The 21,502-nt window shown below is 40.4% G+C and overlaps 1 protein-coding gene across 1 annotated transcript in view; it reads right to left on the reverse strand.

Annotated features, from left to right (window-relative positions):
• The window catches only part of LGR5 (leucine rich repeat containing G protein-coupled receptor 5), a 149,670-nt gene that overhangs the window by 19,987 nt on the left and 108,181 nt on the right, over positions 1-21,502 (reverse strand). Inside the window, exons 5-10 of the mRNA XM_033221267.1 lie at positions 13,364-13,579; positions 9,346-9,417; positions 6,412-6,480; positions 4,238-4,309; positions 364-435; positions 139-207 (exon numbers count right to left, since the gene is read on the reverse strand). Of these exons, the coding sequence (XP_033077158.1) occupies positions 139-207; positions 364-435; positions 4,238-4,309; positions 6,412-6,480; positions 9,346-9,417; positions 13,364-13,579 (570 nt within the window). The remainder of the gene's footprint in view (positions 1-138; positions 208-363; positions 436-4,237; positions 4,310-6,411; positions 6,481-9,345; positions 9,418-13,363; positions 13,580-21,502) is intronic.

Raw genomic sequence — 21,502 nt, forward strand, 5'->3', positions numbered from 1 at the left:
GTTAAAACACAAACCAGACATAATTCTTTCATTTGGGCATCACACAGTGACATATTTTGACTCACTGATGTTAAGACTGATCAAGCTCTAGTGGCAGTGTATGTTCTGGGCGAAGTCAAGAGTCTACTCAGTACTTACAGACTCTCCAGGTTTGCAGTTCCAGTTAAATCAGGAAATTCAGTTATTTGTGAGGCACTATTCAGAGTCCTAGAAGGAGGAGTATATGAGTATTACTGGCAGAAGATTCTAGACAGGAGTAATTTTTATTGCCATTTTCAAAGGACTTCAACCTATAATATTCATTTGGTTTTTCACAGCAACCCTGTAGAGGGAAAGTGATCCATAAGAGACATAGAAACTTACAGTGTTCTTAGTTCAGGTAAATGTTGAAAAGCAGATCTCCCAACAAACTGGATGGGATTGTCATAGAAATGTCTAAAAGAAAGCCAAACAGCAATTAATATCTTAGTATAAAATTTGAAAGATGAGTATCTGTTCAAAATTTGAGCAAATACATTAAATGTACTTATGTAATTTTTGATTATACTGTATTACATAACATTCCCAATTCCTTGGTTTCAGGCAAACCTCAAAAGTGTTTTGACTCACAGTATGAGACTTCTGGTAGGGAATCTGTACTATATAAAATTGAAGATTTCTGACAGCAAGGGAGAGATGAGTGCTAGTTACTAAGGAGAAAAGCAAGTAAACTGAACACTTAACAGTTTCCTCTCCCTCCAACATCTGTAGAATATCCATTGAGTGGCAAAAAGGTAATTCCAAGTACTGGCAATCAGATCTTTAATTAATGAAAGATGAAGTCTGTCTATCGATATCTACTGAAGGTTATTATATCTGCTGGTCACCATAACATACACAAGAGACTCATCAAATTATTGGAGAGGAAATGAGCTATGCTGGCATATGTCTAAAATTAGAATTTTCTTGAATTAATTATTGTTTTAAAAGGTGAGATATTATTAGAGCTTAAATAATATTTTGTTTTACAGATGTTTTCAATGTAGTGGTATTTGAACTGCCTTGTCAATGGAGTGCCATACACTTTTTAGCTGAGTCTTTCTTCTAGTCCAACTAAACTCAACAAATATTCATTAATGTCTACCATGTTTAAAGTATGAGGGTAGGTATGTGAGGATTTAAATATTGATTTATCAAAAAGCTGTCACTGGGTAACTACTTTGGGCCTGGCATTATACTAGATGCTGGGGGTTTGAAGAAGAATGATAAGATGTTCCTGCAGTAAAGGAGCCTGGATTCAGCTGGATAAAGCAAATAAATAACAGCATATCACTTTCTATTTAACAAAGCCCTTGCATATATATATAAGCTCTTGCATATATATATATGTAAGGGCTTTGTTAAATAGAAAGTATATATATATGCAAGAGTGCTATATATATATATATATATATATATATAAGCTTAATCGATCCATGCAACAACTTTATAAGATTCATAGTGTAGATACTATTTTCTTCACTTTTGGAGGAGCAAATTGAGGCTCAGATACCTTGGCAAGCTCATTACCTCCCAGAGCCTCAATTTTCTAATTTGTTAAGCTGAGATAATAATGCTTAGTGGTAGGGTTTGCATAAAAATTAAAAGAGCTAATGCATGTGTAACATTTGAAACAGAACCTGGGATACAGTTGTTACCCAACAAACCTAAACCCTCTTCTGTCCTCCTACCCACTGAACTCTTCTTTTCTCTTGGGATTAATCAGTAAGAGAAAGAGCTAGAGCTGGAATATGGGCCTTATGATGAAAAAATGGAGCTTTCCTCTTACTATCTTATTAGCTCTTAGCTATACCATGTACTCATATGCATAAAATTGTGTTCACATACATGTACATATATACACACACACTATATACATGTATATATATACACACACACACTGGGCAGGTATGAATATACATGTTTGTGTGCATAAGTTAGAAGTATCATAAACAAGGCCGGGCGCGGTGGCTCAAGCCTGTAATCCCAGCACTTTGGGAGGCCGAGACGGGCGGATCACGAGGTCAGGAGATCGAGACCATCCTGGCGAACACGGTGAAACCCCGTCTCTACTAAAAAATACAAAAAACTAGCCGGGCGAGGTGGCGGGCGCCTGTAGTCCCAGCTACTTGGGAGGCTGAGGCAGGAGAATGGCGTGAACCCGGGAGGCGGAGCTTGCAGTGAGCTGAGATCCGGCCACTGCACTCCAGCCTGGGCGACAGAGTGAGACTCCGGCTCAAAAAAAAAAAAAAAAAAGAAGTATCATAAACACACATAAGGAGTTTTAGGGTTCTCAGGAGGGAACTCTCTCATATGTTCGGGAGAGATTATAAAAAACTTCAAGAAATGGCATTTGAAATGGGCCCTGAAAGACAGAATTTCAAGAAGCATAGTGAGGGAATGGGATTGTAGGAGCAAAGGAAATAAGAAAAGAGCTTTGTTCCATGAATGTAACTTAGTCAGTCTGGTTTATGACTTAGGGTGATTGAGGAGAGCTTTGGGGAACTGGTTGAGAAGGTTGGCTTAGGCAATGTGTAGCCTTAGGCTGTGAATGTTAGGGTGAGGAGTTTGAATTAGTGTAAATAGGCATCTTGAACACACGTTTCACAGCAGGAGCAACAAGACGGTTGCTGTGCTTCAAGGAAGATGACCCCGCCAACAGTGAAGGGAGGGAGGCCAGCCTCATGCAGACTGGTGAAAATCTAGATGTCATGGCTGGCAGAGAGGCTGGTGCAGTGGAGGTCAGGAGGTATGGACAGGATGGGGACTACAGAGGTGGAAATGAGGAGTGGGTAGCCAACTGGACCTGGAAAGCATTCACAGAAATGCGAGCTTTGAAGAGATGGAAACAGATGCAGGAGCAAGGAGAGGAGAGTTTCAGGGAGAAAGTGGCCACTACTGTCAAATAGTGGATAGGAGCTCTGATACTTATGGTGGGGGGCCAGGAGGTGCGCTGCTAGTTCCTCAGGGAGTATTAGCATATCAAAAGAGTGATGAAAAACCAGTACTGTGGCTGCAGAAGGAGGAGCAAAGGCAACGTAATTTGTCAACCTCTTAATATGCAAATACTCTCTAATGAGGGCTAATGTTTACTGTCAATATACTTTAAAACTCTTAGTTTGGCAAAATATTGCCAGAACATTTCAGAAACAATGAATAGTTTTTTTCTTCCAGTTGTCAGGGCTAATTGGGACTCCTGCTCATTTGTGACAAATAACACATGGTTCCAGAAAGCCCGTCAATCCAGTTGGCACAGGACCAACATCTGCCGAGAAGTGCCCCTAGAGTCACGTTTAACAGTTGTCCTTACTCTCCTCCTCTATATTCAGGCTTCTCATTCACAACCTCAGGTTTGATGGTGTCCCAAACCTGCCTTGGAGAGAAGCCTTTTGTCTAAGAGCCAGCCTCATACTTATAACTATATATCATCATTCTTCTATATTAAATGTGAGACATAACATTAGTTATACTTTGTAGTTGTAACTCTATTTTATTGTTTTGTTTGAGACAGGGCTCTGTTGCCCATGGTGGACTTCAGAGGCGTGATCATAGCTCACTGTAACCTCCAACTCTTGGGCTCAAGTGATCCTCCTGCACTGGCCTCCCAAAGTGTTAGAATTACAGGCATGAGTCACAGTACCTGGCCTATTTTATTCTTTTATGGCATATAAATCCTCATATACACCGTTCTAAAACATTATTTATCTTTCTAGATTTACATTCCAGTTTGTATAAATGTGATGTTTGGGCATAATAATGAATGAAGATAGAGGCTTAGCACAAAACAGTATAAACCCCCTACCATCAATTTAGGCTGGAGTCTATTGCTGTAAAAGACATCTATTTGTATATAATAATTTATATTTCTAGTATACTCGGGTTTAAGTTCAGAACGACTATGCAGACTTGACATTAATGCTCTAAAAATCAGTTTTATTCCTTGGAAAATAGAGGTAATAAAAAGCATTATACAAGATTATTTTAAAGATACCTAGCACATCTGGAGATACAAATCATAATGTGATCTTTAAAAAAACTTTTATATTATTTCAGTGTTCAGCTAGAACCTGGCAAAATGCATGCGTATATACTTTTCTGTATGAGCTCTTAGATTGACTGAGATGAAACTCAAGCAAATATAGAATATTCATTGTATTTAAAAGTATAATATACGCTATATTTCAGGATGGAGAAACCAAAAAGCATTATAGTCACTTACATTGTAATAAGAGAAGGGTTGCCTACAAATGCTTTCTCAGGTATTGACCTGATATTGTTGCTATGAAATCCTCTAGAAAGAGAAAAAACATTATAAAAAACCATGTGTGGAGTAAAATTATTTACTAGAATCCCCCACCCTGACCACAGTGGCAATAATCAGAAGCTTTAGTAACCAGAGGACAACGTTAAATTCCTCTATGCATCTCGAAACTTAGGTGCCGTTATTTACTCTCTAGGGGATAAAAAAAGTCATGTGCTGTCATCTTAAAAGAGAAATAAAGAATCTGAAAATAATAACTGCACTTCATGAAAACTCACAATCTAATGTTATAAGGAGAAAATCTGTTAATATCCAATAGAGCATCATTGTATAAAAGCCGGAGAGAGTGGAAACCATTTTTGGAGAGATTATGATCACTCCTACTGACCCCATTTGAAGCTAGAAGAGAAAATTGACTTAAGCTGCAGTGAAGTAAAGATTTAAGTAGTCTCCTTATGAGGACAAAATTTTCTGACTTGAAGAAAGGTGCCCTGGCTCAGTGAGTCTGTAGTTATAAGCTGATTGTCATCTGTTGTTGTTGATGTTGTCTGAATGGCAGAGAAGCAGATTCAATGATCTTTGGAGCTTATTTGGGCCTGTGGCTGTATGGGGTGACCCTATGCCACGAAGCCCAGCTAAGCCACACATGGGGTTTCCTGAGTCAGAACACCCTAAGGGTTTTTCTTATAAACAAACTCCTCTGTGTCTCCTTTAGCTGTATGTCTTATTTCTCACTGCTAGGGAAATGAGGTTCTATGTTTATTTTCCTTTCCAAGTGTTAGGACATTACTCACATAGGTTATTTATCTTTTTAGATACAAAAAAGCTAATTAAATTTTATCATCTAAAAGGCAGTATATGCAACCCAATGGCTGAAAGTCAGCTTTTCTTTACTAAAATTATGGGGCTTTAGAATTAAATAAGATTCATTAAACATTTACAAATGAAATACAGTTGACCCTTGCACAAAATGGGTTTAAACTGCATGGATCCACTTTTTGTTGTTGTTGTTGAGACAGAATCTTGCTCTGTCTCCCAGGCTGGAGTGCAGTGGTGCAATCTTGGCTCACTGCAATCCCCGCCCCTCTGGTTCAGAGCAATTCTCGTGCCTCAGCCTCCCAAGAAGCTGGGATTACAGGCATGTGCCACCAGGCCTGGCAAATTTTTGTATTTTTAGTAGAGACGGGGTTTCACCATGTTGGCCAGGCTGGTCTCGAACACCTGGCCTCTAGTAACCTGCCTGCCTTGGCCTCCCAAAGGGCTGGGATTACAGGCATGACCACTGCCTGCGTGGCTCCACTTATACGTGGGTTTTCTTCTGCCTCTGCCACCCCTGAGATAACAAGACAAACATCTTCTCTTCCTCCTCAGCCTCCTCCATGTGAAGATGACAGGGATGAAGACCTTTACGATGATACACTTCCACGTAATAAATAGTAAATATATTTTCTCTTTCTTAGGATTTTTTAAATAATATTTCTTTTCTCTAGCTTACTTTTATAAGAATACAGTACAGAATACATATACAAAATATGTGTTAATGGACTGTTTATGTTATTGGTAAGGCGTCTGGCCAACATTAGGCTATTAGTAGTCAAGTTTTTAAGGAGTCAAAAGTTTTACGTGGGTTTTCTACTGTGCAAGGGTTGGTGTCCCTAACCCTGAGTTGTTCAAGGGTCAGCTGCAATGTATGTGATTCTCATACTTTACTAGGCACAGACAGTTTGGTTCATCTATTTCTAGACTTATGCAACCCAGAAATGTTCAAGTTCTCAGAAATGCTCAGCAACTAAATTCCATTTTAGTTCTACTACTAAAAATCTACAAATATGTAAAGTATATAAATGTTGGGAGAGTATGTATGGCTTAGAAAAAGAGAAAAGAATATAACTTACAGAAATATATGTATTTCTTTTATATATATATTAGAGAAACCCAGCATAAATAAAAAATATTATCTGGTATTTGCTAGAGATAGAATCAATTAAAATATATTTCAAGAGTACTTTATCATTATTTATGTAAAGTTAAAATTTTCTAGCAAGTCATATTATGTAAAACAATCACATGTATTTTTAAATACATTCACAAAAGGATAAAGTTCTCCCATTAAAATTGTCCTAAATACTTACAGTTCTTTAAGGTTGGAGAGTGTTCTAATTGCAGTGGGGAATTCATCAAGGTTATTGTAATTTAAATCTCTGAAAATGAGTAAATAGTATTTTCAGTTTTTTATTTAAAACTTAATATATACTCTACAAGGAAAGTTAACATGCTATTCCAACGAACCCATATGACTAATGGAAGTTCTCATTGCTTTTCTGGATGGAAAGAGATTTTCTTGGCTTCTTGATTACCAACATTCTGTAAGTATCTGCATTAAAATGGTCATTTGACTAATCATAAGAAATTTGAGAGTCAAGGCTCAATGGCACTGGGGCGTCTCAAAAAGAAAGAGAGTGTGCCGGAGTATTAGCTTCTAAGTAGGAAAGATGCCTCTTTGACCAGGTGTTGATGGCTGCCTGATGGAGCTCTTCAACTGAACCTGGCTCACTAATTGGCCAGTGTGAATTTGCACTCCTCAGGGCTCCTGGATCACATCAGTTTTCTTGTTCCGTCCTTCACTCCCTTGTGACATGACATCTTGCAGGGCTGCTTTGTCTTTGACTTTCACAGGATTCCCATATCCCTCCCAGCCTGAAGTCCAGGATGAATCTTACTTCTGGAGAAGTTTATGTGAGACAGGGTACTCTCAGAAAGGACATTTTGTCTAGAATTTCTTCAGAGTCATAAATGATTCAGAAATAGGATGTTTTCCTTGATCTGTGCAGCAAAGTTCTATGTTATCCCTCATGACCAGAGATGAAGTGGTCAAATTATCTCAAATCATTAGTTTCTGTATCTGTTATAGCACAATTGGCTTCTCAATTTCATTGCTCACAAGTGCTTTACAGACTTACTCTACCTTATATCTAGATCTTTGTATGAAAAAGTAATTGCCTCCTGGTCTCTGGGAATGGCAGATTTCCCAGATGATGCAGAAAAACCTTTTGGTCAGGCAATCACATGTGGTTAGATTCTCCTCTGTGGAGAATTGCTATTTAAGAGAGAGATAATCTGACTGAGTTAAACATGAATCAAGGTTCCTACTTGTCTGGCACAAACCATCCTTAAGCTATACTGCAGGCAGGAAATGCGTGTCTTTTGTAGACATAAATTTTCTTCCTGTTTGTAAATCTCTCCAGATGCTCTGTTTTGATTAAACAAGGATTGGGCCCTTATAAATTACTTGGATTTCTAGTGAGGGAAAGGAAGAGGCTGGGAATAACCAAATTGCTTATCCTCTGTAGCCCTGGGCATGGTAGGGGAAGGGGAGACAATAAGACTCACATGAATTTTTCCCTGACATGTTTTGCTCTATGTTATTTACATGCAATCCTGGGTCCTTACCCCAAACATTGAGGGGGGGTGGGGGGGGAAGCTATTTATGGAAATACCCATCAAAGCCCATCTTGTTTTTCATTCCTGTTATTGTTCAAAAGGGCTGGAAGGTGATTCCCATTGCTGAGATTTCTGAGCCCAGCCCGGTGTAGATGAGAGTTCTAAGTTTTCCTAGCAGCTGATGGGAACTGCCTGTCTATGCCATTAAGTTGACGTAAAGGTCCTGCCTGGACAAGTTCATCTTTGCCACCTAAGAGGAAACACAGGGTGACTTAACCCTGGAAAGAGCTGTTAACACTCATAGGCTAGAAGAAGAATACCATCAACACAGGGTCCCTCAGGAAATTAGTAACCCAGATCTGGTTAGAAGCTAAATCAATCATGAACAAATTGCTAAGCTCTGTATGCAGATGAACAGTGGGCCCCAAGGGCACAGAAGTGGTCTTTGGTCTTTTCTTTTTGCGGTTCTGGTCAGAGCCAGCATTGCAGATTCAGTGACCTGTGTGGTTTATTGCATTTGAGTATTAAAAATGTGAGGGTAGGGATGGTGACATGGCTGCAACCACCCTCCTCTCCCAGCACACTCAGGACCCTCCCTGCCTGTCACCTCACTCTCATCACACCTTTCTCAACAGGGCAATGAAGAGCAGCTCCTCCCCCGGGAAAAGCCTGGGTCCCTGCTGTGGCCCACAAGAACCTCTACCTTGGCTCTGTGAGAGTGTCTAGGATATGGTCAGATGACTGGACTCTATTTTTACTATAGGTACCAATTAAGAACTGAACTTTTGACTTATTCTTTGGAAGTAGTATATAGTAGTAAACATGGATTTCAGAATCAGACTAGAGGAGGAAGCAAATCTCAGTTCTGCTACTGACTAGATGTGTAATAACTTTACCTCACTACAGCCTAAAATGGGATACTGTAAGAAGTAATTAAAACAATGTATGCCATAAGCTCAGTGCAATATTTGATTATAGATATACTCCATAAATGGTAGCTATTATTACTTTTCACCTTTTTTTCTTTTTTGAGACAAGGTCTTGCTCTGTCAACCAGGTTGGAGTGCAGTGGCATGATCACAGCTCACTGCAGCCTCAAATTCCTGGGCTCAAGCGATCCTCCCGCATTGGCCTCCCAAGTGTTAGGATTACAGGCACCAGCCACCATGCCCAGTCCCTTTTTCATCTTTTGAATTGCTTTAGCATGAGCTGTCACTGTTTCCTAATGAGATGCCTGTTCATCTGAGATTGAAGACGCAGGCATTGGCCTGGCCTGCATCCTCTCATTCAGCAGGGAGTACCAGACTCATGAACAGTGAGCCTGAGTGATCCTTGACAGAGACTACACTTTTCTAAGCAAATAGTCACTGCACAGTAGAGAACATCTCATTTAATCTATAATGATTCTAACTAATTTATCACTCTCATTAGATTAAAATAAAATCCCAGTTTTATTGTTCAACCCTGTGAAGGTTGTGTGTGTAAGATAATGCCACTGTAAATATCTGTTGAAAGCTTAGGCAATTAACCAAACCAAACAAAGTCTGGCTTTAAGGCTATTTTGATTCTTTCAGAATATTCATGAAAATACTGAAAAAAGGGAAACAAATAAAAGGTCAACTCACAAAGTCTCCAGGCTGTGGAGCCCATCAAAGCATTTCTTTCCCAGGGAGTGGATTCTATTGTTATGGAGATGTCTGCAGTAGAACAGTACAGATAGTTAGTAAGACACACTGCACAGAGCACACTTACCATTTTGATAGCTTAAATCCAAAGAAATGTACACTGAAGAATGCACTACTTATAAGAAGCTAACTTAAAAAATGGCTATATGCTGCATTCACTCATACCACAGATGATTCTATACCACAGAATTTAAAAAACAGTCACAGTTTTTTATCTTTTAGCTTCGGGACATCAGGGTGTGTATAATAATATGAACAACACGATTGGTATAAGTAAGTTTGGGTTTCAAGGCTTTTTAAAACAAATTTTAAGTTCAGGGGTGCATGTGCACGTTTGTTACGCAGGTAAACTTGTGTCATGGGGGTCTACTGTAAAGATTATTTCATTACCCAGGTATTAAGCCTCGTACCCACTAGTTATTTTCCTGATCTTCTCCCTCCTCCCACCTTCCACCCTCTGATAGGTCCCAGTGTGTGTTGTTCCCCTCTGTGTGTCCATGTGTGCTCCGATCATTTAACCCCCACTTCTAAGTGGGAACATTCAGTATTTGGTTTTCTGTTCCTGCCTTAGTGTGCTAAGGATAACGGCCGCCATCCATATTCCTGCAAAGGACATGATCTTGTTCTTTTTTATGGCTGCATAGTATTCCACGGTGTATATGTACCACATTTTCTTTATCCAGTCTATTGTTGATGGGCATTTAGGTTGATTCCATGTCTTTGCTATTGTGAATAGTGCTGCAGTGAACATACACATGCATGTGTCTTTATAATAGAATGATTTCTATTCCTTTGGGTATATACCCAGTAATGGGATTGCTGGGTCAAATGGTATTTTTGTCTTTAGGTCTTTGAGGAGTTGCCACACTGTCTTCCACAATGGTTGAACTAATTTACATTCTCCAGGCATATTTGTAAGCATAGTTTGTTCAGCATGGCTTTGGGATATAGGATGTTAAGCAATGATATTGACCATCATTGACACCTGGAGGATAGATGTAGCAAGCACATTTTCCAGTAAAGCTGAAGGCATATAATGGCTACCTTCCCAGGGCAGGGGCACAGGTTAACAGGAAACAACAATTTCAGTCACAGGCAATGGTGATCAGATTTTTCTGCTGCCCAAGGAGATGAGTTATCTTGACACAGTATTAGTGTATATAATTATCATCTTTGGCTCAATTGGTAAGTCAGTTAGGTCAGAGCCAGTGAGAAGAGCTGTGCACAACTGAAAACTGGACCAACTCTCAAAAGGATTTTAGAAAATGGGCTTAAGGAGGACAAGGTTTAAAAGTGTAGCTGGATCTGTATAAATCCATTTCCTCTAGTGGAGGAAAAGAAATTAAAGCATATACCCAGCTTCTGGTGGGTCAGTAGCATCATCTTTATATGTGAAATTCAGTGTAGAAATTTCTGATATCACAAAAAAATTCTTTTCCTTCTATGCTAAGATTTTTGTTCTAATAAATAAATTTTCATTTTAGGTGAGATTTATGTAACATTCATTGAGGATCTTCTACACACAGCATATGAGGAAGGAGATTGAGGGGAACCTAAAAAGATAAATAAGATATTGTCGGCCGGGCGCGGTGGCTCAAGCCTGTAATCCCAGCACTTTGGGAGGCCGAGACGGGCGGATCACGAGGTCAGGAGATCGAGACCATCCTGGCTAACACGGTGAAACCCCGTCTCTACTAAAAAAATACAAAAAACTAGCCGGGCGAGGTGGCGGGCGCCTGTAGTCCCAGCTACTACAGAGGCTGAGGCAGGAGAATGGCGTGAACCCGGGAGGCGGAGCTTGCAGTGAGCTGAGATCCGGCCACTGCACTCCAGCCTGGGCGACAGAGTGAGACTCCATCTCAAAAAAAAAAAAAGATATTGTCCAGCCCTCAAAGGAGTATATACTACAGTGCAAGGGACGGACATGTCATCAAGTGGAATGATTGAAGGAAGTGGTGGGTCAGTGGGTGGGCATGAAGCAAAGAGAGAAATAGACGAAGCTTTCCTCAATGATTGGTGATTGTATTATACATGTGGGGGTCATATTGCTACATTTTTAAAGAAGACTGATTATTTTTCAAACTATTACTTCTTTGAGAATCATTTTTTGATTCACTAAAATAATGAAATCTAGACATATGTGGGGAAAAGCTGTGCAAATGCATAACATGCTGTCAATTAAACCACCTTTGCAAAAAAACAACAGTGAGAAAAATATGACAATGAAAGAGATCTAACCTAACCGACTCCATCTTGCCTTTAACCTCCAAGCTGCCCTTGTCTATTCCTGGGCGTAGGCTGAACTAACTTTGGGAGGAATTTAGTTTATAGTTTAACTTTGAAACAAAATGATAACAGCCTGTTTCCAAAACAAACTCTCTCCTTGCCTGGGGACCAGACTGCCTTTGTAAAAGTAACAAATTAGCCACAGATTAGAAATTATGGTTTAGGAGTCATGCAGCCAGAGGCCACAAGACTCCTAACCTCTGAGTTGCTCCTATGGATAACATCGCTATTATAAAACTTAAGATTGGTGTTCAAAATATTTTTCAGACTGTGCATTCTGATAGATCAGATGGAACCACCCAGATGGGTAAACTGGCCCATCTGGTCTCAAGGCCCTCACCCAGGACTGACTCAGAGCAAGAGGACAACTTCAACCCCCTACGATTTCATCCCTGACCCAACAAATCAGCATTCCTCATTCCCTAGCTCCCTGCTAGCCAAACTATCTTTAAAAAAACTCTTGCCTCTGAATTTTCAGGGAGGCTGATTTGAGTAATAATAAAACTCTAGTCTTCCATTGAGCTGGCTGTATGTGTGTTAAACAATTTTTTTTTTTTTTTTGAGACATAGTCTCACTCTCTTCCCCAGGCTGGAGTGCAGTGGCACAATCTTGGCTCACTGCAACCTCGGCCTCCTGGGTTCAAGTGATCCTCCTGCCTCAGCCTCCCTAATAGCTGGGATTACAAGCGTGTGCCACCATGCCCAGCTAATTTTTGTACTTTTAGTAGAGGTGGGGTTTCACCATGTTGGCCAGGCTGGCCTTGAACTCCTGACCTCAAGTGATCCACCCACCTTGGCCTCGCAAAGCGTTGGGATTACAGGCATGAGCCACCATGCCGGCCTTGTATGTTACTCTTTATTGCAATTCTCTTGTCTTAATAAATCTGCTCTATTTGGGCAGTGGGCAAAAGGAACTCATTGAGCAGTTACATCATTTGTTCTCATTTCTCTTTCTTGGTAAGCGTTCAGAAAGTTCTTATTAGAGAATAAGAAGAGCATCTTTCAATTTGAGCTGAATTATCAATCATTTTTTTTTTTTTTTTTTGAGACGGAGTCTCGCTGTGTCACCCAGGCTGGAGTGCAGTGGCCGGATCTCAGCTCACTGCAAGCTCCACCTCCTGGGTTCACGCCATTCTCCTGCCTCAGCCTCCCCAGTAGCTGGGACTACAGGCGCCCGCCACCTCATCCAGCTAGTTTTTTGCATTTTTTAGTAGAGACGGGGTTTCACTGTGTTAGCCAGGATGGTCTCGATCTCCTGACCTCGTATCCGCCCGTCTCGGCCTCCCAAAGTGCTGGGATTACAGGCTTGATCCACTGCGCCCGGCCCAATCATTTTTAAAAATAAGGAATTTTTATTAACTTAGGTTACTGTACTAACTGTACAGTGAGGTGACTCCTTGTGCAATATGCAATGGGCTCCTCTAAGGCAGAGGTCATATTTCATTATCTTTGTATGCCCTGCTGTGCTTGGCACCTAGCAGGTGCTTGGTAAGTATTGTTTAAGTCATTTGCACAATTGGAGCATTTATAAGTCATTTTGGGGAGGGGCTCAGGAGGTTTTCTTCCCTTAAAATGTTCCCAATTAAGCTTTGAAGAGCCAGCATTTTAAGGCCAAGGTCTTCCAGTGACATTAGAAACTGTTAAAAGAGACAGCAAAATCAATAAAACTTACAGAACTACCAAGCTGGAGAGGTTTCCAAAGGCATAGTCTGGTATGTGGTGTATTTTGTTCAGGGCCAAGGTCATGGCTTGCAATGCTGATAAACTTCTAAAAGCCTGGACGGGGATTTCTGTTAAAGCGTTGTCATCCAGCCACAGGTGCCTCAGGGAATGCAGGCCACTGAAACAGCTTGGGGGCACATAGCTGATGTGGTTAGCATCCAGACGCCTGTGGAAGAAAGAAAGCAAGAATGGAAAAGAGAGCAAAGCCCAAGCAGAAGGTCAACTTTGCAGGAAAACCCTCCCCATGCATGATGAACAAGAGTGGAACAGGGCCTGGGGTCCCCAGGAGCCCTGACATCTGGAGCATTTTCTTCTCCAGATGAGCTCTCCTTCTCATTCATGTGTAGACTGTTGATTCTTAGGTCCTCTGGCTCTAAAATTCCATGGTGCTATGATTCTCTTCCAGGCTTCTAGGTAATGTTCTTTCATGGATGGAAGTGGCCTCCCCTGAGGTATGGAGTTTCAGTGTGCTGATCTTTTAGTATCTTTCTGACACTAGCATAGAGATACCCTTTTCTTCCTCCCACCCTAAGCCAAAAGAATGTCTTTGCTTTCCCTGTTTTGAACACACTAAACATACTAGTCTAATAGGTTGTTCAGTAAGCTCTGAGAAAAGATTAATTCATTTCAGTATTTGAAGGAACTGAGTATTATAATAATAATAATTATTATTATTATTTTTTGAGACGAAGTCTCTCGCTCTCATTGCCCAGCCTGGAGTACAATGGTGTGATCTCGGCTCACTGCAACCTCCACCTCCCGGGTTCAAGCGATTCTCCTGCCTTAGCCTTTGGAGTAGCTGGGACTACAGGCACCTGCCACCATGCCCAGCTAATTTTTGCATTTTTTGTAGAGACAGGGTTTCACCATGATGATCAGGCTGGTCTCGAACTCCTGACCTCATGCGATCCACCCACCTTGGCCTCCCAAAGTGCTGGGATTACAGGTGTGAGCCACCGCACCCTGCTGAGTAATTTTTTTTAATTTTTAATTTTTTATTTTACTTTAAGTTCTGGGATACATGTGCAGAACGTGCAGGTTTGTTACATAGGTATACGTGTGCCATGGTGGTTTGTTGTACCTATCAACACATCATCTAGGTTTTAAGCCCCGCATGCATTAGGTATTTGTCCTAATGCTCTCCCTCCCGTTGCCCCCCACCTGCCGACAGGCCCCGGTTTGTAATGTTCCCCTCTCTGTGTGCATGTGTTCTCACTGGAACTGAGTAAGTTTTCATAGACTGCTAGAGACACGCCTCAGGGAAAACAGAGAGGGGGCCCCTCCCTTTTTCTTAGGACAGCACTGAAAAGCCTGAAAACTGCTGGCTTTCTTGCTTATCCTAACCATTTGTGTGAAGAAGATGTTTGTTTTTCTGGCATTCTAAATGAATAATAAAATTAACAACTTTCCAGCTTTTGCTTCCTTTTCCTACACTCCATTTTCATCTCTTTTAAAATGGGGAAATACATCTAAAAATAAGTCTGGTTAATGAGCTGTTGCCACCTCAAAGCCAGCAGAGGGAGTGCAATACATTTATTTTGCCCCAATCCAACATAAACAGTGGCTGTAATGCAAAGGTCCTCACTTTTCGTATGGAAGTGACAAAACTCACATCATTTGCAATTTTCTGTAAGATGTATGAATACTAGAACCACCATCACTCACCTATGCTTCCAAGAGCCCTCACTTGTTTTTTCTCCCAATCTGTTTTTAAGACCCACACATTTGCATTTTCAAAGATAGGATTAAAAAAAGAAGAGTTGTATTTTAGTAGCCCATGTATTAGGTAGGATTAGAAAATCACAAGTGGATTCTGAAAAATGTTTTCGGAAGTATTTAAGACTAAACAGATGCAGGAAGCACACAAGGATCACAAAATAATCTCCAGCAAACCAAAATTAAACAATTTAGAAACGAAATTCTTTGTTGGGAGGAAGCTCATTTCTATGGAAAGCAGTTTCCTTACTTTTGGCCACTATGCCACTTCAATCATCTTCTGATTCCTACTTCTACGGACTGAATGGGAAGGAACAAGCAATGCCTCAAAGGCCCTCCCTTAGCCAAATTTTGATAATAGCTGAGATAAGGTCACTTGGAGCGAATTTTAAGAGTTGGGTGTCATAGCCCATTTACAATTAAATTTCCATAGAACAACTATCATCGTAGGCAACAGAAACATAGCTTTCAAACATCTTAAGGTTTTGTCAACAAATGGAGCCAGAAATGTTTAGAAAACTCAACACCATCTCTCTTTCCTTTCTCTAGCAACAATGTGCTTGGCTTATGCTCACATAAGGTATAATTTCATCAGGAGATAAAGAGGTGATTGCTTTTGTTTGGCTAGAAGTAAAGCACACATGTAAGCTCTCCTTAACTATTGCACTGATTAAAGGATAGAGACTTAATAACATGAGCTTCTACGTTTATGCTGATATGTTGACTGATCATTGCCAGTCATTTATGCATTGAAAGTATGAGTGGTGGCTGGGCCTGGTGGCTCACACCTGTAATCCCAGCACTTTGAAAAGCTGAGGCGGGCAGATCACCTGAGGTCAGGAGTTCCAGACCAGCCTGGCCAACATGGCGAAACCATCTCTATCGAAAATACAAAAAATAGTTGGGCGTGGCAACGCACACCTGTAGTCCCAGCTACTTGGGAGGCTGAGGCAGGAGAATCACTTGAATCCAGGAGGCAGAGGCTGCAGTGAGCCGAGATCATGCCTGGCCAACAGAGTGAGACTCTGTCTTAAAAAAAAAAAAAAAAAAATTGTGGTTTCTAAAAGTCTTGGACTGGGCATGGTGGTTCATGCTTGTAATCCCAGAACTTTGGGAGGCTGAGGTCAGGGGTTCAAGACCAGCCTAGCCAACATGGTGAAACCCCATCTCTACCAAAAATACAAAAATTAGGCGGGTGTGGTGGTGCATGCCTGTAATCCCAGCTACTTGGGAGGCTGAAGCACAAGAATTGCTTGAACTCAGGAGGCAGAGGTTGCAGTGAGCCAAGATCTCGCCACTGTATTTCAGCCTGAGCAACAGAAAACAAAATAAAATAAAAAAGTCTTGAAAATGACAAACCTTAAAGTTCATTGCAAACGTTGGGATGCATTTATGGAAAAGGCTCTTTCAGCATGAAATCATAGGATTGTCTTCATCTGTATTTTATGTTACTACCAAAGTTTCTGCTTTATCTTGAAGTGACCCAGGTATCAGTTACCAATGTTAATATAGCCGTTTCTCTGGACAGATATCTTTTATGAATCACGTTTCTTTTCCCCCCAGAAAAAAGGATGTCATCTGGCCTCCACACTATCATCTTATACCAATTTGCTATCTGAAATGAAGTGAGTAAGACAGGAGAATTCTTCAGAGATCAAACACTCTAAGTACTAATATTCCCAGATGTAATGCTCAGCAGCATAGACCTTCAGATGTTCCGAGTGAAACATTAACACATCTCTCTACTAAACAGTTTCTTCATATAAGAAGCTCTCGATAAATGGTACTCCTTCCAAATGCAGTGTTTCAGATTTCACCTGACCTCAGTGCTCTAAATCTAGTTCATGTATATTGTTCACACTCAAAGGCATTATCTGATTTAATTTCCTCCTCCAGCGTTGTTAAGGAATGATTGACAAATAAAAATGGAATATATTTATGGTGTACAATGAGAGGTTTTGATATATGTATATATTGTAAAATGATTAAATTAAGCTAATTAACATATCCATTACCTCACATACTTAACATTTTTTTGTGGTGAGAACATTTAAGATCTAATCTATTAGCAATTTTCAAGTATAAGATACATTATTATTAACTGTAGTCACCATGCCATACAATGGATCTTCAGAAGTTATTCATCCTGTCTCACTGAAGCTTTGTACCCTTTCTCCAACATCTCCCCACTCAACCACTCCCACTCCCAGCCCCTGGCAACCACTATTCTACACTCTGCTTCTATATCTGATTTACTCTTAACAGAAGATCCCAAGGGTAAACAGGTGTATAGAATTAATTATCCAGTCACTCATACAGGAGGTTCTTTCACAACAAGGTTAAGACTGTGGACAAAGCAGCTGACAGGGCAGAAGCTGTGTCCATTCAGTAAGTAAACAAAGAGTTCATATTATGTCAATCTGGCCTTTTCAGGCAGCTGAACATTCTCTCTTCATATATTTGAAAAATACAATATTTTAGCAGTTGGGTATAAGATAACATCACTATCCAGTACAAGAAGACATATACATACAAAATATGGTTCCATAATAGACTTATTGTCAGTAGCAACAAAAATAACTACATTATATAGTTCTGCTTTTAAGTATTTCTTTGTTATTTCCATTTTATGCAAGTCACAGAGGCTGTGTGTGTGTCTGTGTGTGTAGGCACCTTAGAATCCATAAATTAGTGCAGAGATTTGGAATGGGAAGTTCCAGGTTCCAGCCAATTCTAGAAGCTGTATGAGTTTGGCCAAGTCAACAGGCGTCAGCTTTCACATCCGTAAAATGTGGATAACTCCTCTCTGTCTTATAGGGTTGCTTTATGATTAAGAAAATAACGCAACAGGACTTTGCAAATATAAAGTACCTTAATGATTTTAAATATTATTATATGAAGTTGGTTAGCACTTTGTATTTTTGTCTTTTGACCATTGAAACCATTCAGAAAAACAAAGGTAAATTCAAATTTTGTTTAAGCAAAAGTGGCTAAAATGAGTGCTGGATTGTCACTGAATTTCAGTTCTGAGAAATGCAGGCTATTTCTTTCAACCCTCATAATAGAAATAATTTAGAGGTGCCTGCATTTAGACTTATAGAAGTCACCCTTATTTTTTCAGCCTTTACTATTATTGCTACGCGTGTGTACACACACACACACACACGCACACACAATGCAACAAGGCAAATAGTTTTGTTCCTGATTCATCATCGATTACAGTATCTGCATTCCAAAGGTCAAAGAAGTGGTGACATTTGCAGAGAAAGTTTCTAGCAACGATCTTGGCATCTTGGCCATTTAAGCATCCATTGAAATTGTGACAGAAGCAGCCCCAAACCTGTCTGCAGTTATGCGCAGCAAAGTAAAACACTTTCAATAACGAGTGGCCTTGTCTTCATTCAAACAAAAGCTCTTAATTATGATCTTGAAATGCCATCTGTAAAGTGATCACTATATGGGAAATATAGTGATTTTATGCTCCTTTTGGGGGAGGTCTGTTACATATAGTTTATAGTATGTATAATTTATAGGTAAAACAAAAATTTTCCCTACATCTTATGCCATCTACAACCACCTACATAACGGGCATGTGGTAAACTGGAAAGTGCACTGAATTAGGAGACTTGAGACACAGATTTAGGTCAAGACACTGTCATTTAATTCCAAGATTTGAGGGCATATTGCTATCTCTCTCTGTGGGCCAATGTTCACATGTATAAGGCAGAATCACTTGTCACAGAATTGCTTTGGGAATTAAATGAGAAAATATGAATGTGTTTTGTAAATAGTAAGCATTCTACTGTTTAATGACAGGCTTTATTATTTGAGGAAAACCTTCAAAGTTAGGAAGTAGTATCATTTTTTTCCCTCTAAAAGTTTATTTTATTCTTCCTGAAGTTTCTTAACCCTTTATCATTTCACATCTGTCTATGGGAGATTGCCATTGTCTTGCCATATGGGCTGGTGATTCTCTACTTACCATACATTCCTTAATCCGTACGCGACGCTGCATGTTTTAATCAGTATTATAGTAAGGTTTCCATCACAGAGAAAAGAGGATGCACATCTTCTGTGTTAGGCCAGCAATAGAATAGCTGGTGTCCAAAAGGCTAAAATGGCTGAGAAAAAAATATTACAACACCTGGTGCAAGAACAGAGTTTTATTAAGTATGAGTCTTTGCAATGTTACTTAGAGGGCTACAACTGATGAGGAGGGGTCATGGCATGACTTTTGGGTGTGTGTTGAAATCACTCCTTCTCCGGAGGGAGGGCTTGAGGTTGAAGACTCCACAATTACTGACGAGGCTCTGCTGCTCAAGCTGCTTGGCCAAGGGGACTGTCTCTTATGAACCTAGTTGTTGCCTCCCCACCACTGAACCTGGTCGAGGCCTCAATAACTTTGAGTATCCAAAGTTAAGTGGAGTCTGGGTGACATCACTCCCAGGTTTCCGGGCTACCTGTCTGTGAGAAATGACTCATCCTCTCCCAGCAGTCTTCAAGGTTTGCATAAAAGTGTTTCTCTGAAATGAGGGTGTTGTAGGCTTTCTGACCGGAGGCCCTAATAATACATGTGCTGTAGAAAGGTCACTCTAATAGCAGTGTGTAGGAGGGCCTAGTGGGAAGTACATGAACAAGGCAGTTGCAGTCATCAGGGTGAGAAAGATGAGTGCCTGAAGGAAGTGTGGAAATGGCGAGGAAGGGCCTACTATGAGGGATGTTAAATATGTGGGCCTGGTAGAACTTGGTGACTCCCCAGATGTGGCCAGAGAGGAAGGTGAGGAAGCTATGGTGAATCAGCATTCTGGCCTGGGCAACTGGATGGACGGAGGCCATGCAAGAACAGAGATGAATGTTACCCAGTATTAGGTAAAATAAAAATAAAACATAACTCCAAGTTCACTGTGAATGTGGTTCTGTCATATCAATGTGTTCTACGTGGCAAAGAGCTAGAAGGTAACAGTCAAACTGTTAATATATATATATATATTTTTTGATACCGAGTCTCACTCTGTCACCCAGGCTGGAGTGCAGTGGCCCAATCTTGGCTCACTGCAACCTCTACCTTCTGGGTTCAAGCAATTCTCCTGCTTCAGCCTCCTGAGTAGCTGGTATTACAGGTGCGTGCCACCGTACCCAGCTATTTTTTTTTGTATTTTTAGTAGAGACGGGGTTTCCCCTTGTTTGCCAGGCTGGTCTTGAACTCCTGACCTCTGGCGATCTGCCTACCTCAGCCTCCCAAAGTGCTAGGCCTCAAACAATTAATCTTTTATGTTCAGGCAACCCCACCTGCCCCCGCCACCAAATAAAATAAGCTCATTTTCTTTGTGTTTAAAGTTTTCTTCCTAATATTTCTATGTAAAAATGGTTAATTATGTAAATTTTCTCTTTCACAAGAAACATTTTGCCAAGCTACTCCATACTCCCTGATAAAACTTTCCATTTATAAATGGTGTTATTGTGAAGATTAGAAAATGAGATCATTATTGCTATTGTTGTTCCACAAAATGGCCCTTTATACATATCTCATATATGACACCTTGTCAATGTATCACACAAATTTATATATTTGTTTAAGAATGTCTTTGATGAGCCATTAACTACAAGAAGTAAAGTGTTAGTCAAAAAATAAGCCATTGATCTTGGTTAATTCCATATCTGAGATGACTGTAATAATGTCAATTATTAACATGGATGACTTGGAGGAAAAAAAAAAGCCAAAAGTGTGAAGAATGTTGCAGCTGCATAATACAGTTTATAGGGATTCTTGTAATAAACAGAGTTATGAAGCAATGCATTTTTATGACTGATATTGCTATTTTATATTTGGATGAGCATTTATTTATTTTTTGAGACAGGGTCTCACTCTGTCACTCACGCTGGAGTGCTGTGGCAGGATCTCAGCTCACTGCAACCTCTGCCTCCTGGGTTCAAGTGATTCTTCCACCTCAGCCTCTCGAGCAGAGCAGCTGGGACTACAGGTGTGCACCACCATGCCCAGCTAATTTTTTGTATTTTTTGGTAGAGACGGGATTTCACCATGTTGGCCAGGTTGGTCTCAAACTCCTGATCTCAAGTGATCCTCCCGCCTCAGTCTCCGAAAGTGCTAGGACTACAGCTGTGAGCCACTGTGCCCAGCTGGATGAGCATTACAAAAATATTTATTTTTATTTTTATTTTTTACTTTTGTAGAGATGGAGTCTTGCCATGTTGCCTAGGCTGGTCTTGAACTCCTGGGCTTAAGCAGTCCTCCTGCCTCGGCTTCCCAAAGTGCTGGGTTTACAGGTGTGAGTCATGGCTCCCGGCCTGGATGAGCATTTTTAAAAAATAAGTTTTAAAGAAGTGACCAACCCTCTTAAACAGTACATTGTAC

Source organism: Trachypithecus francoisi, unplaced genomic scaffold (genome assembly GCF_009764315.1).
Source record: "Trachypithecus francoisi isolate TF-2019V2 unplaced genomic scaffold, Tfra_2.0 Lachesis_group11, whole genome shotgun sequence".
Taxonomy (NCBI): Eukaryota; Metazoa; Chordata; class Mammalia; order Primates; family Cercopithecidae; genus Trachypithecus; species Trachypithecus francoisi.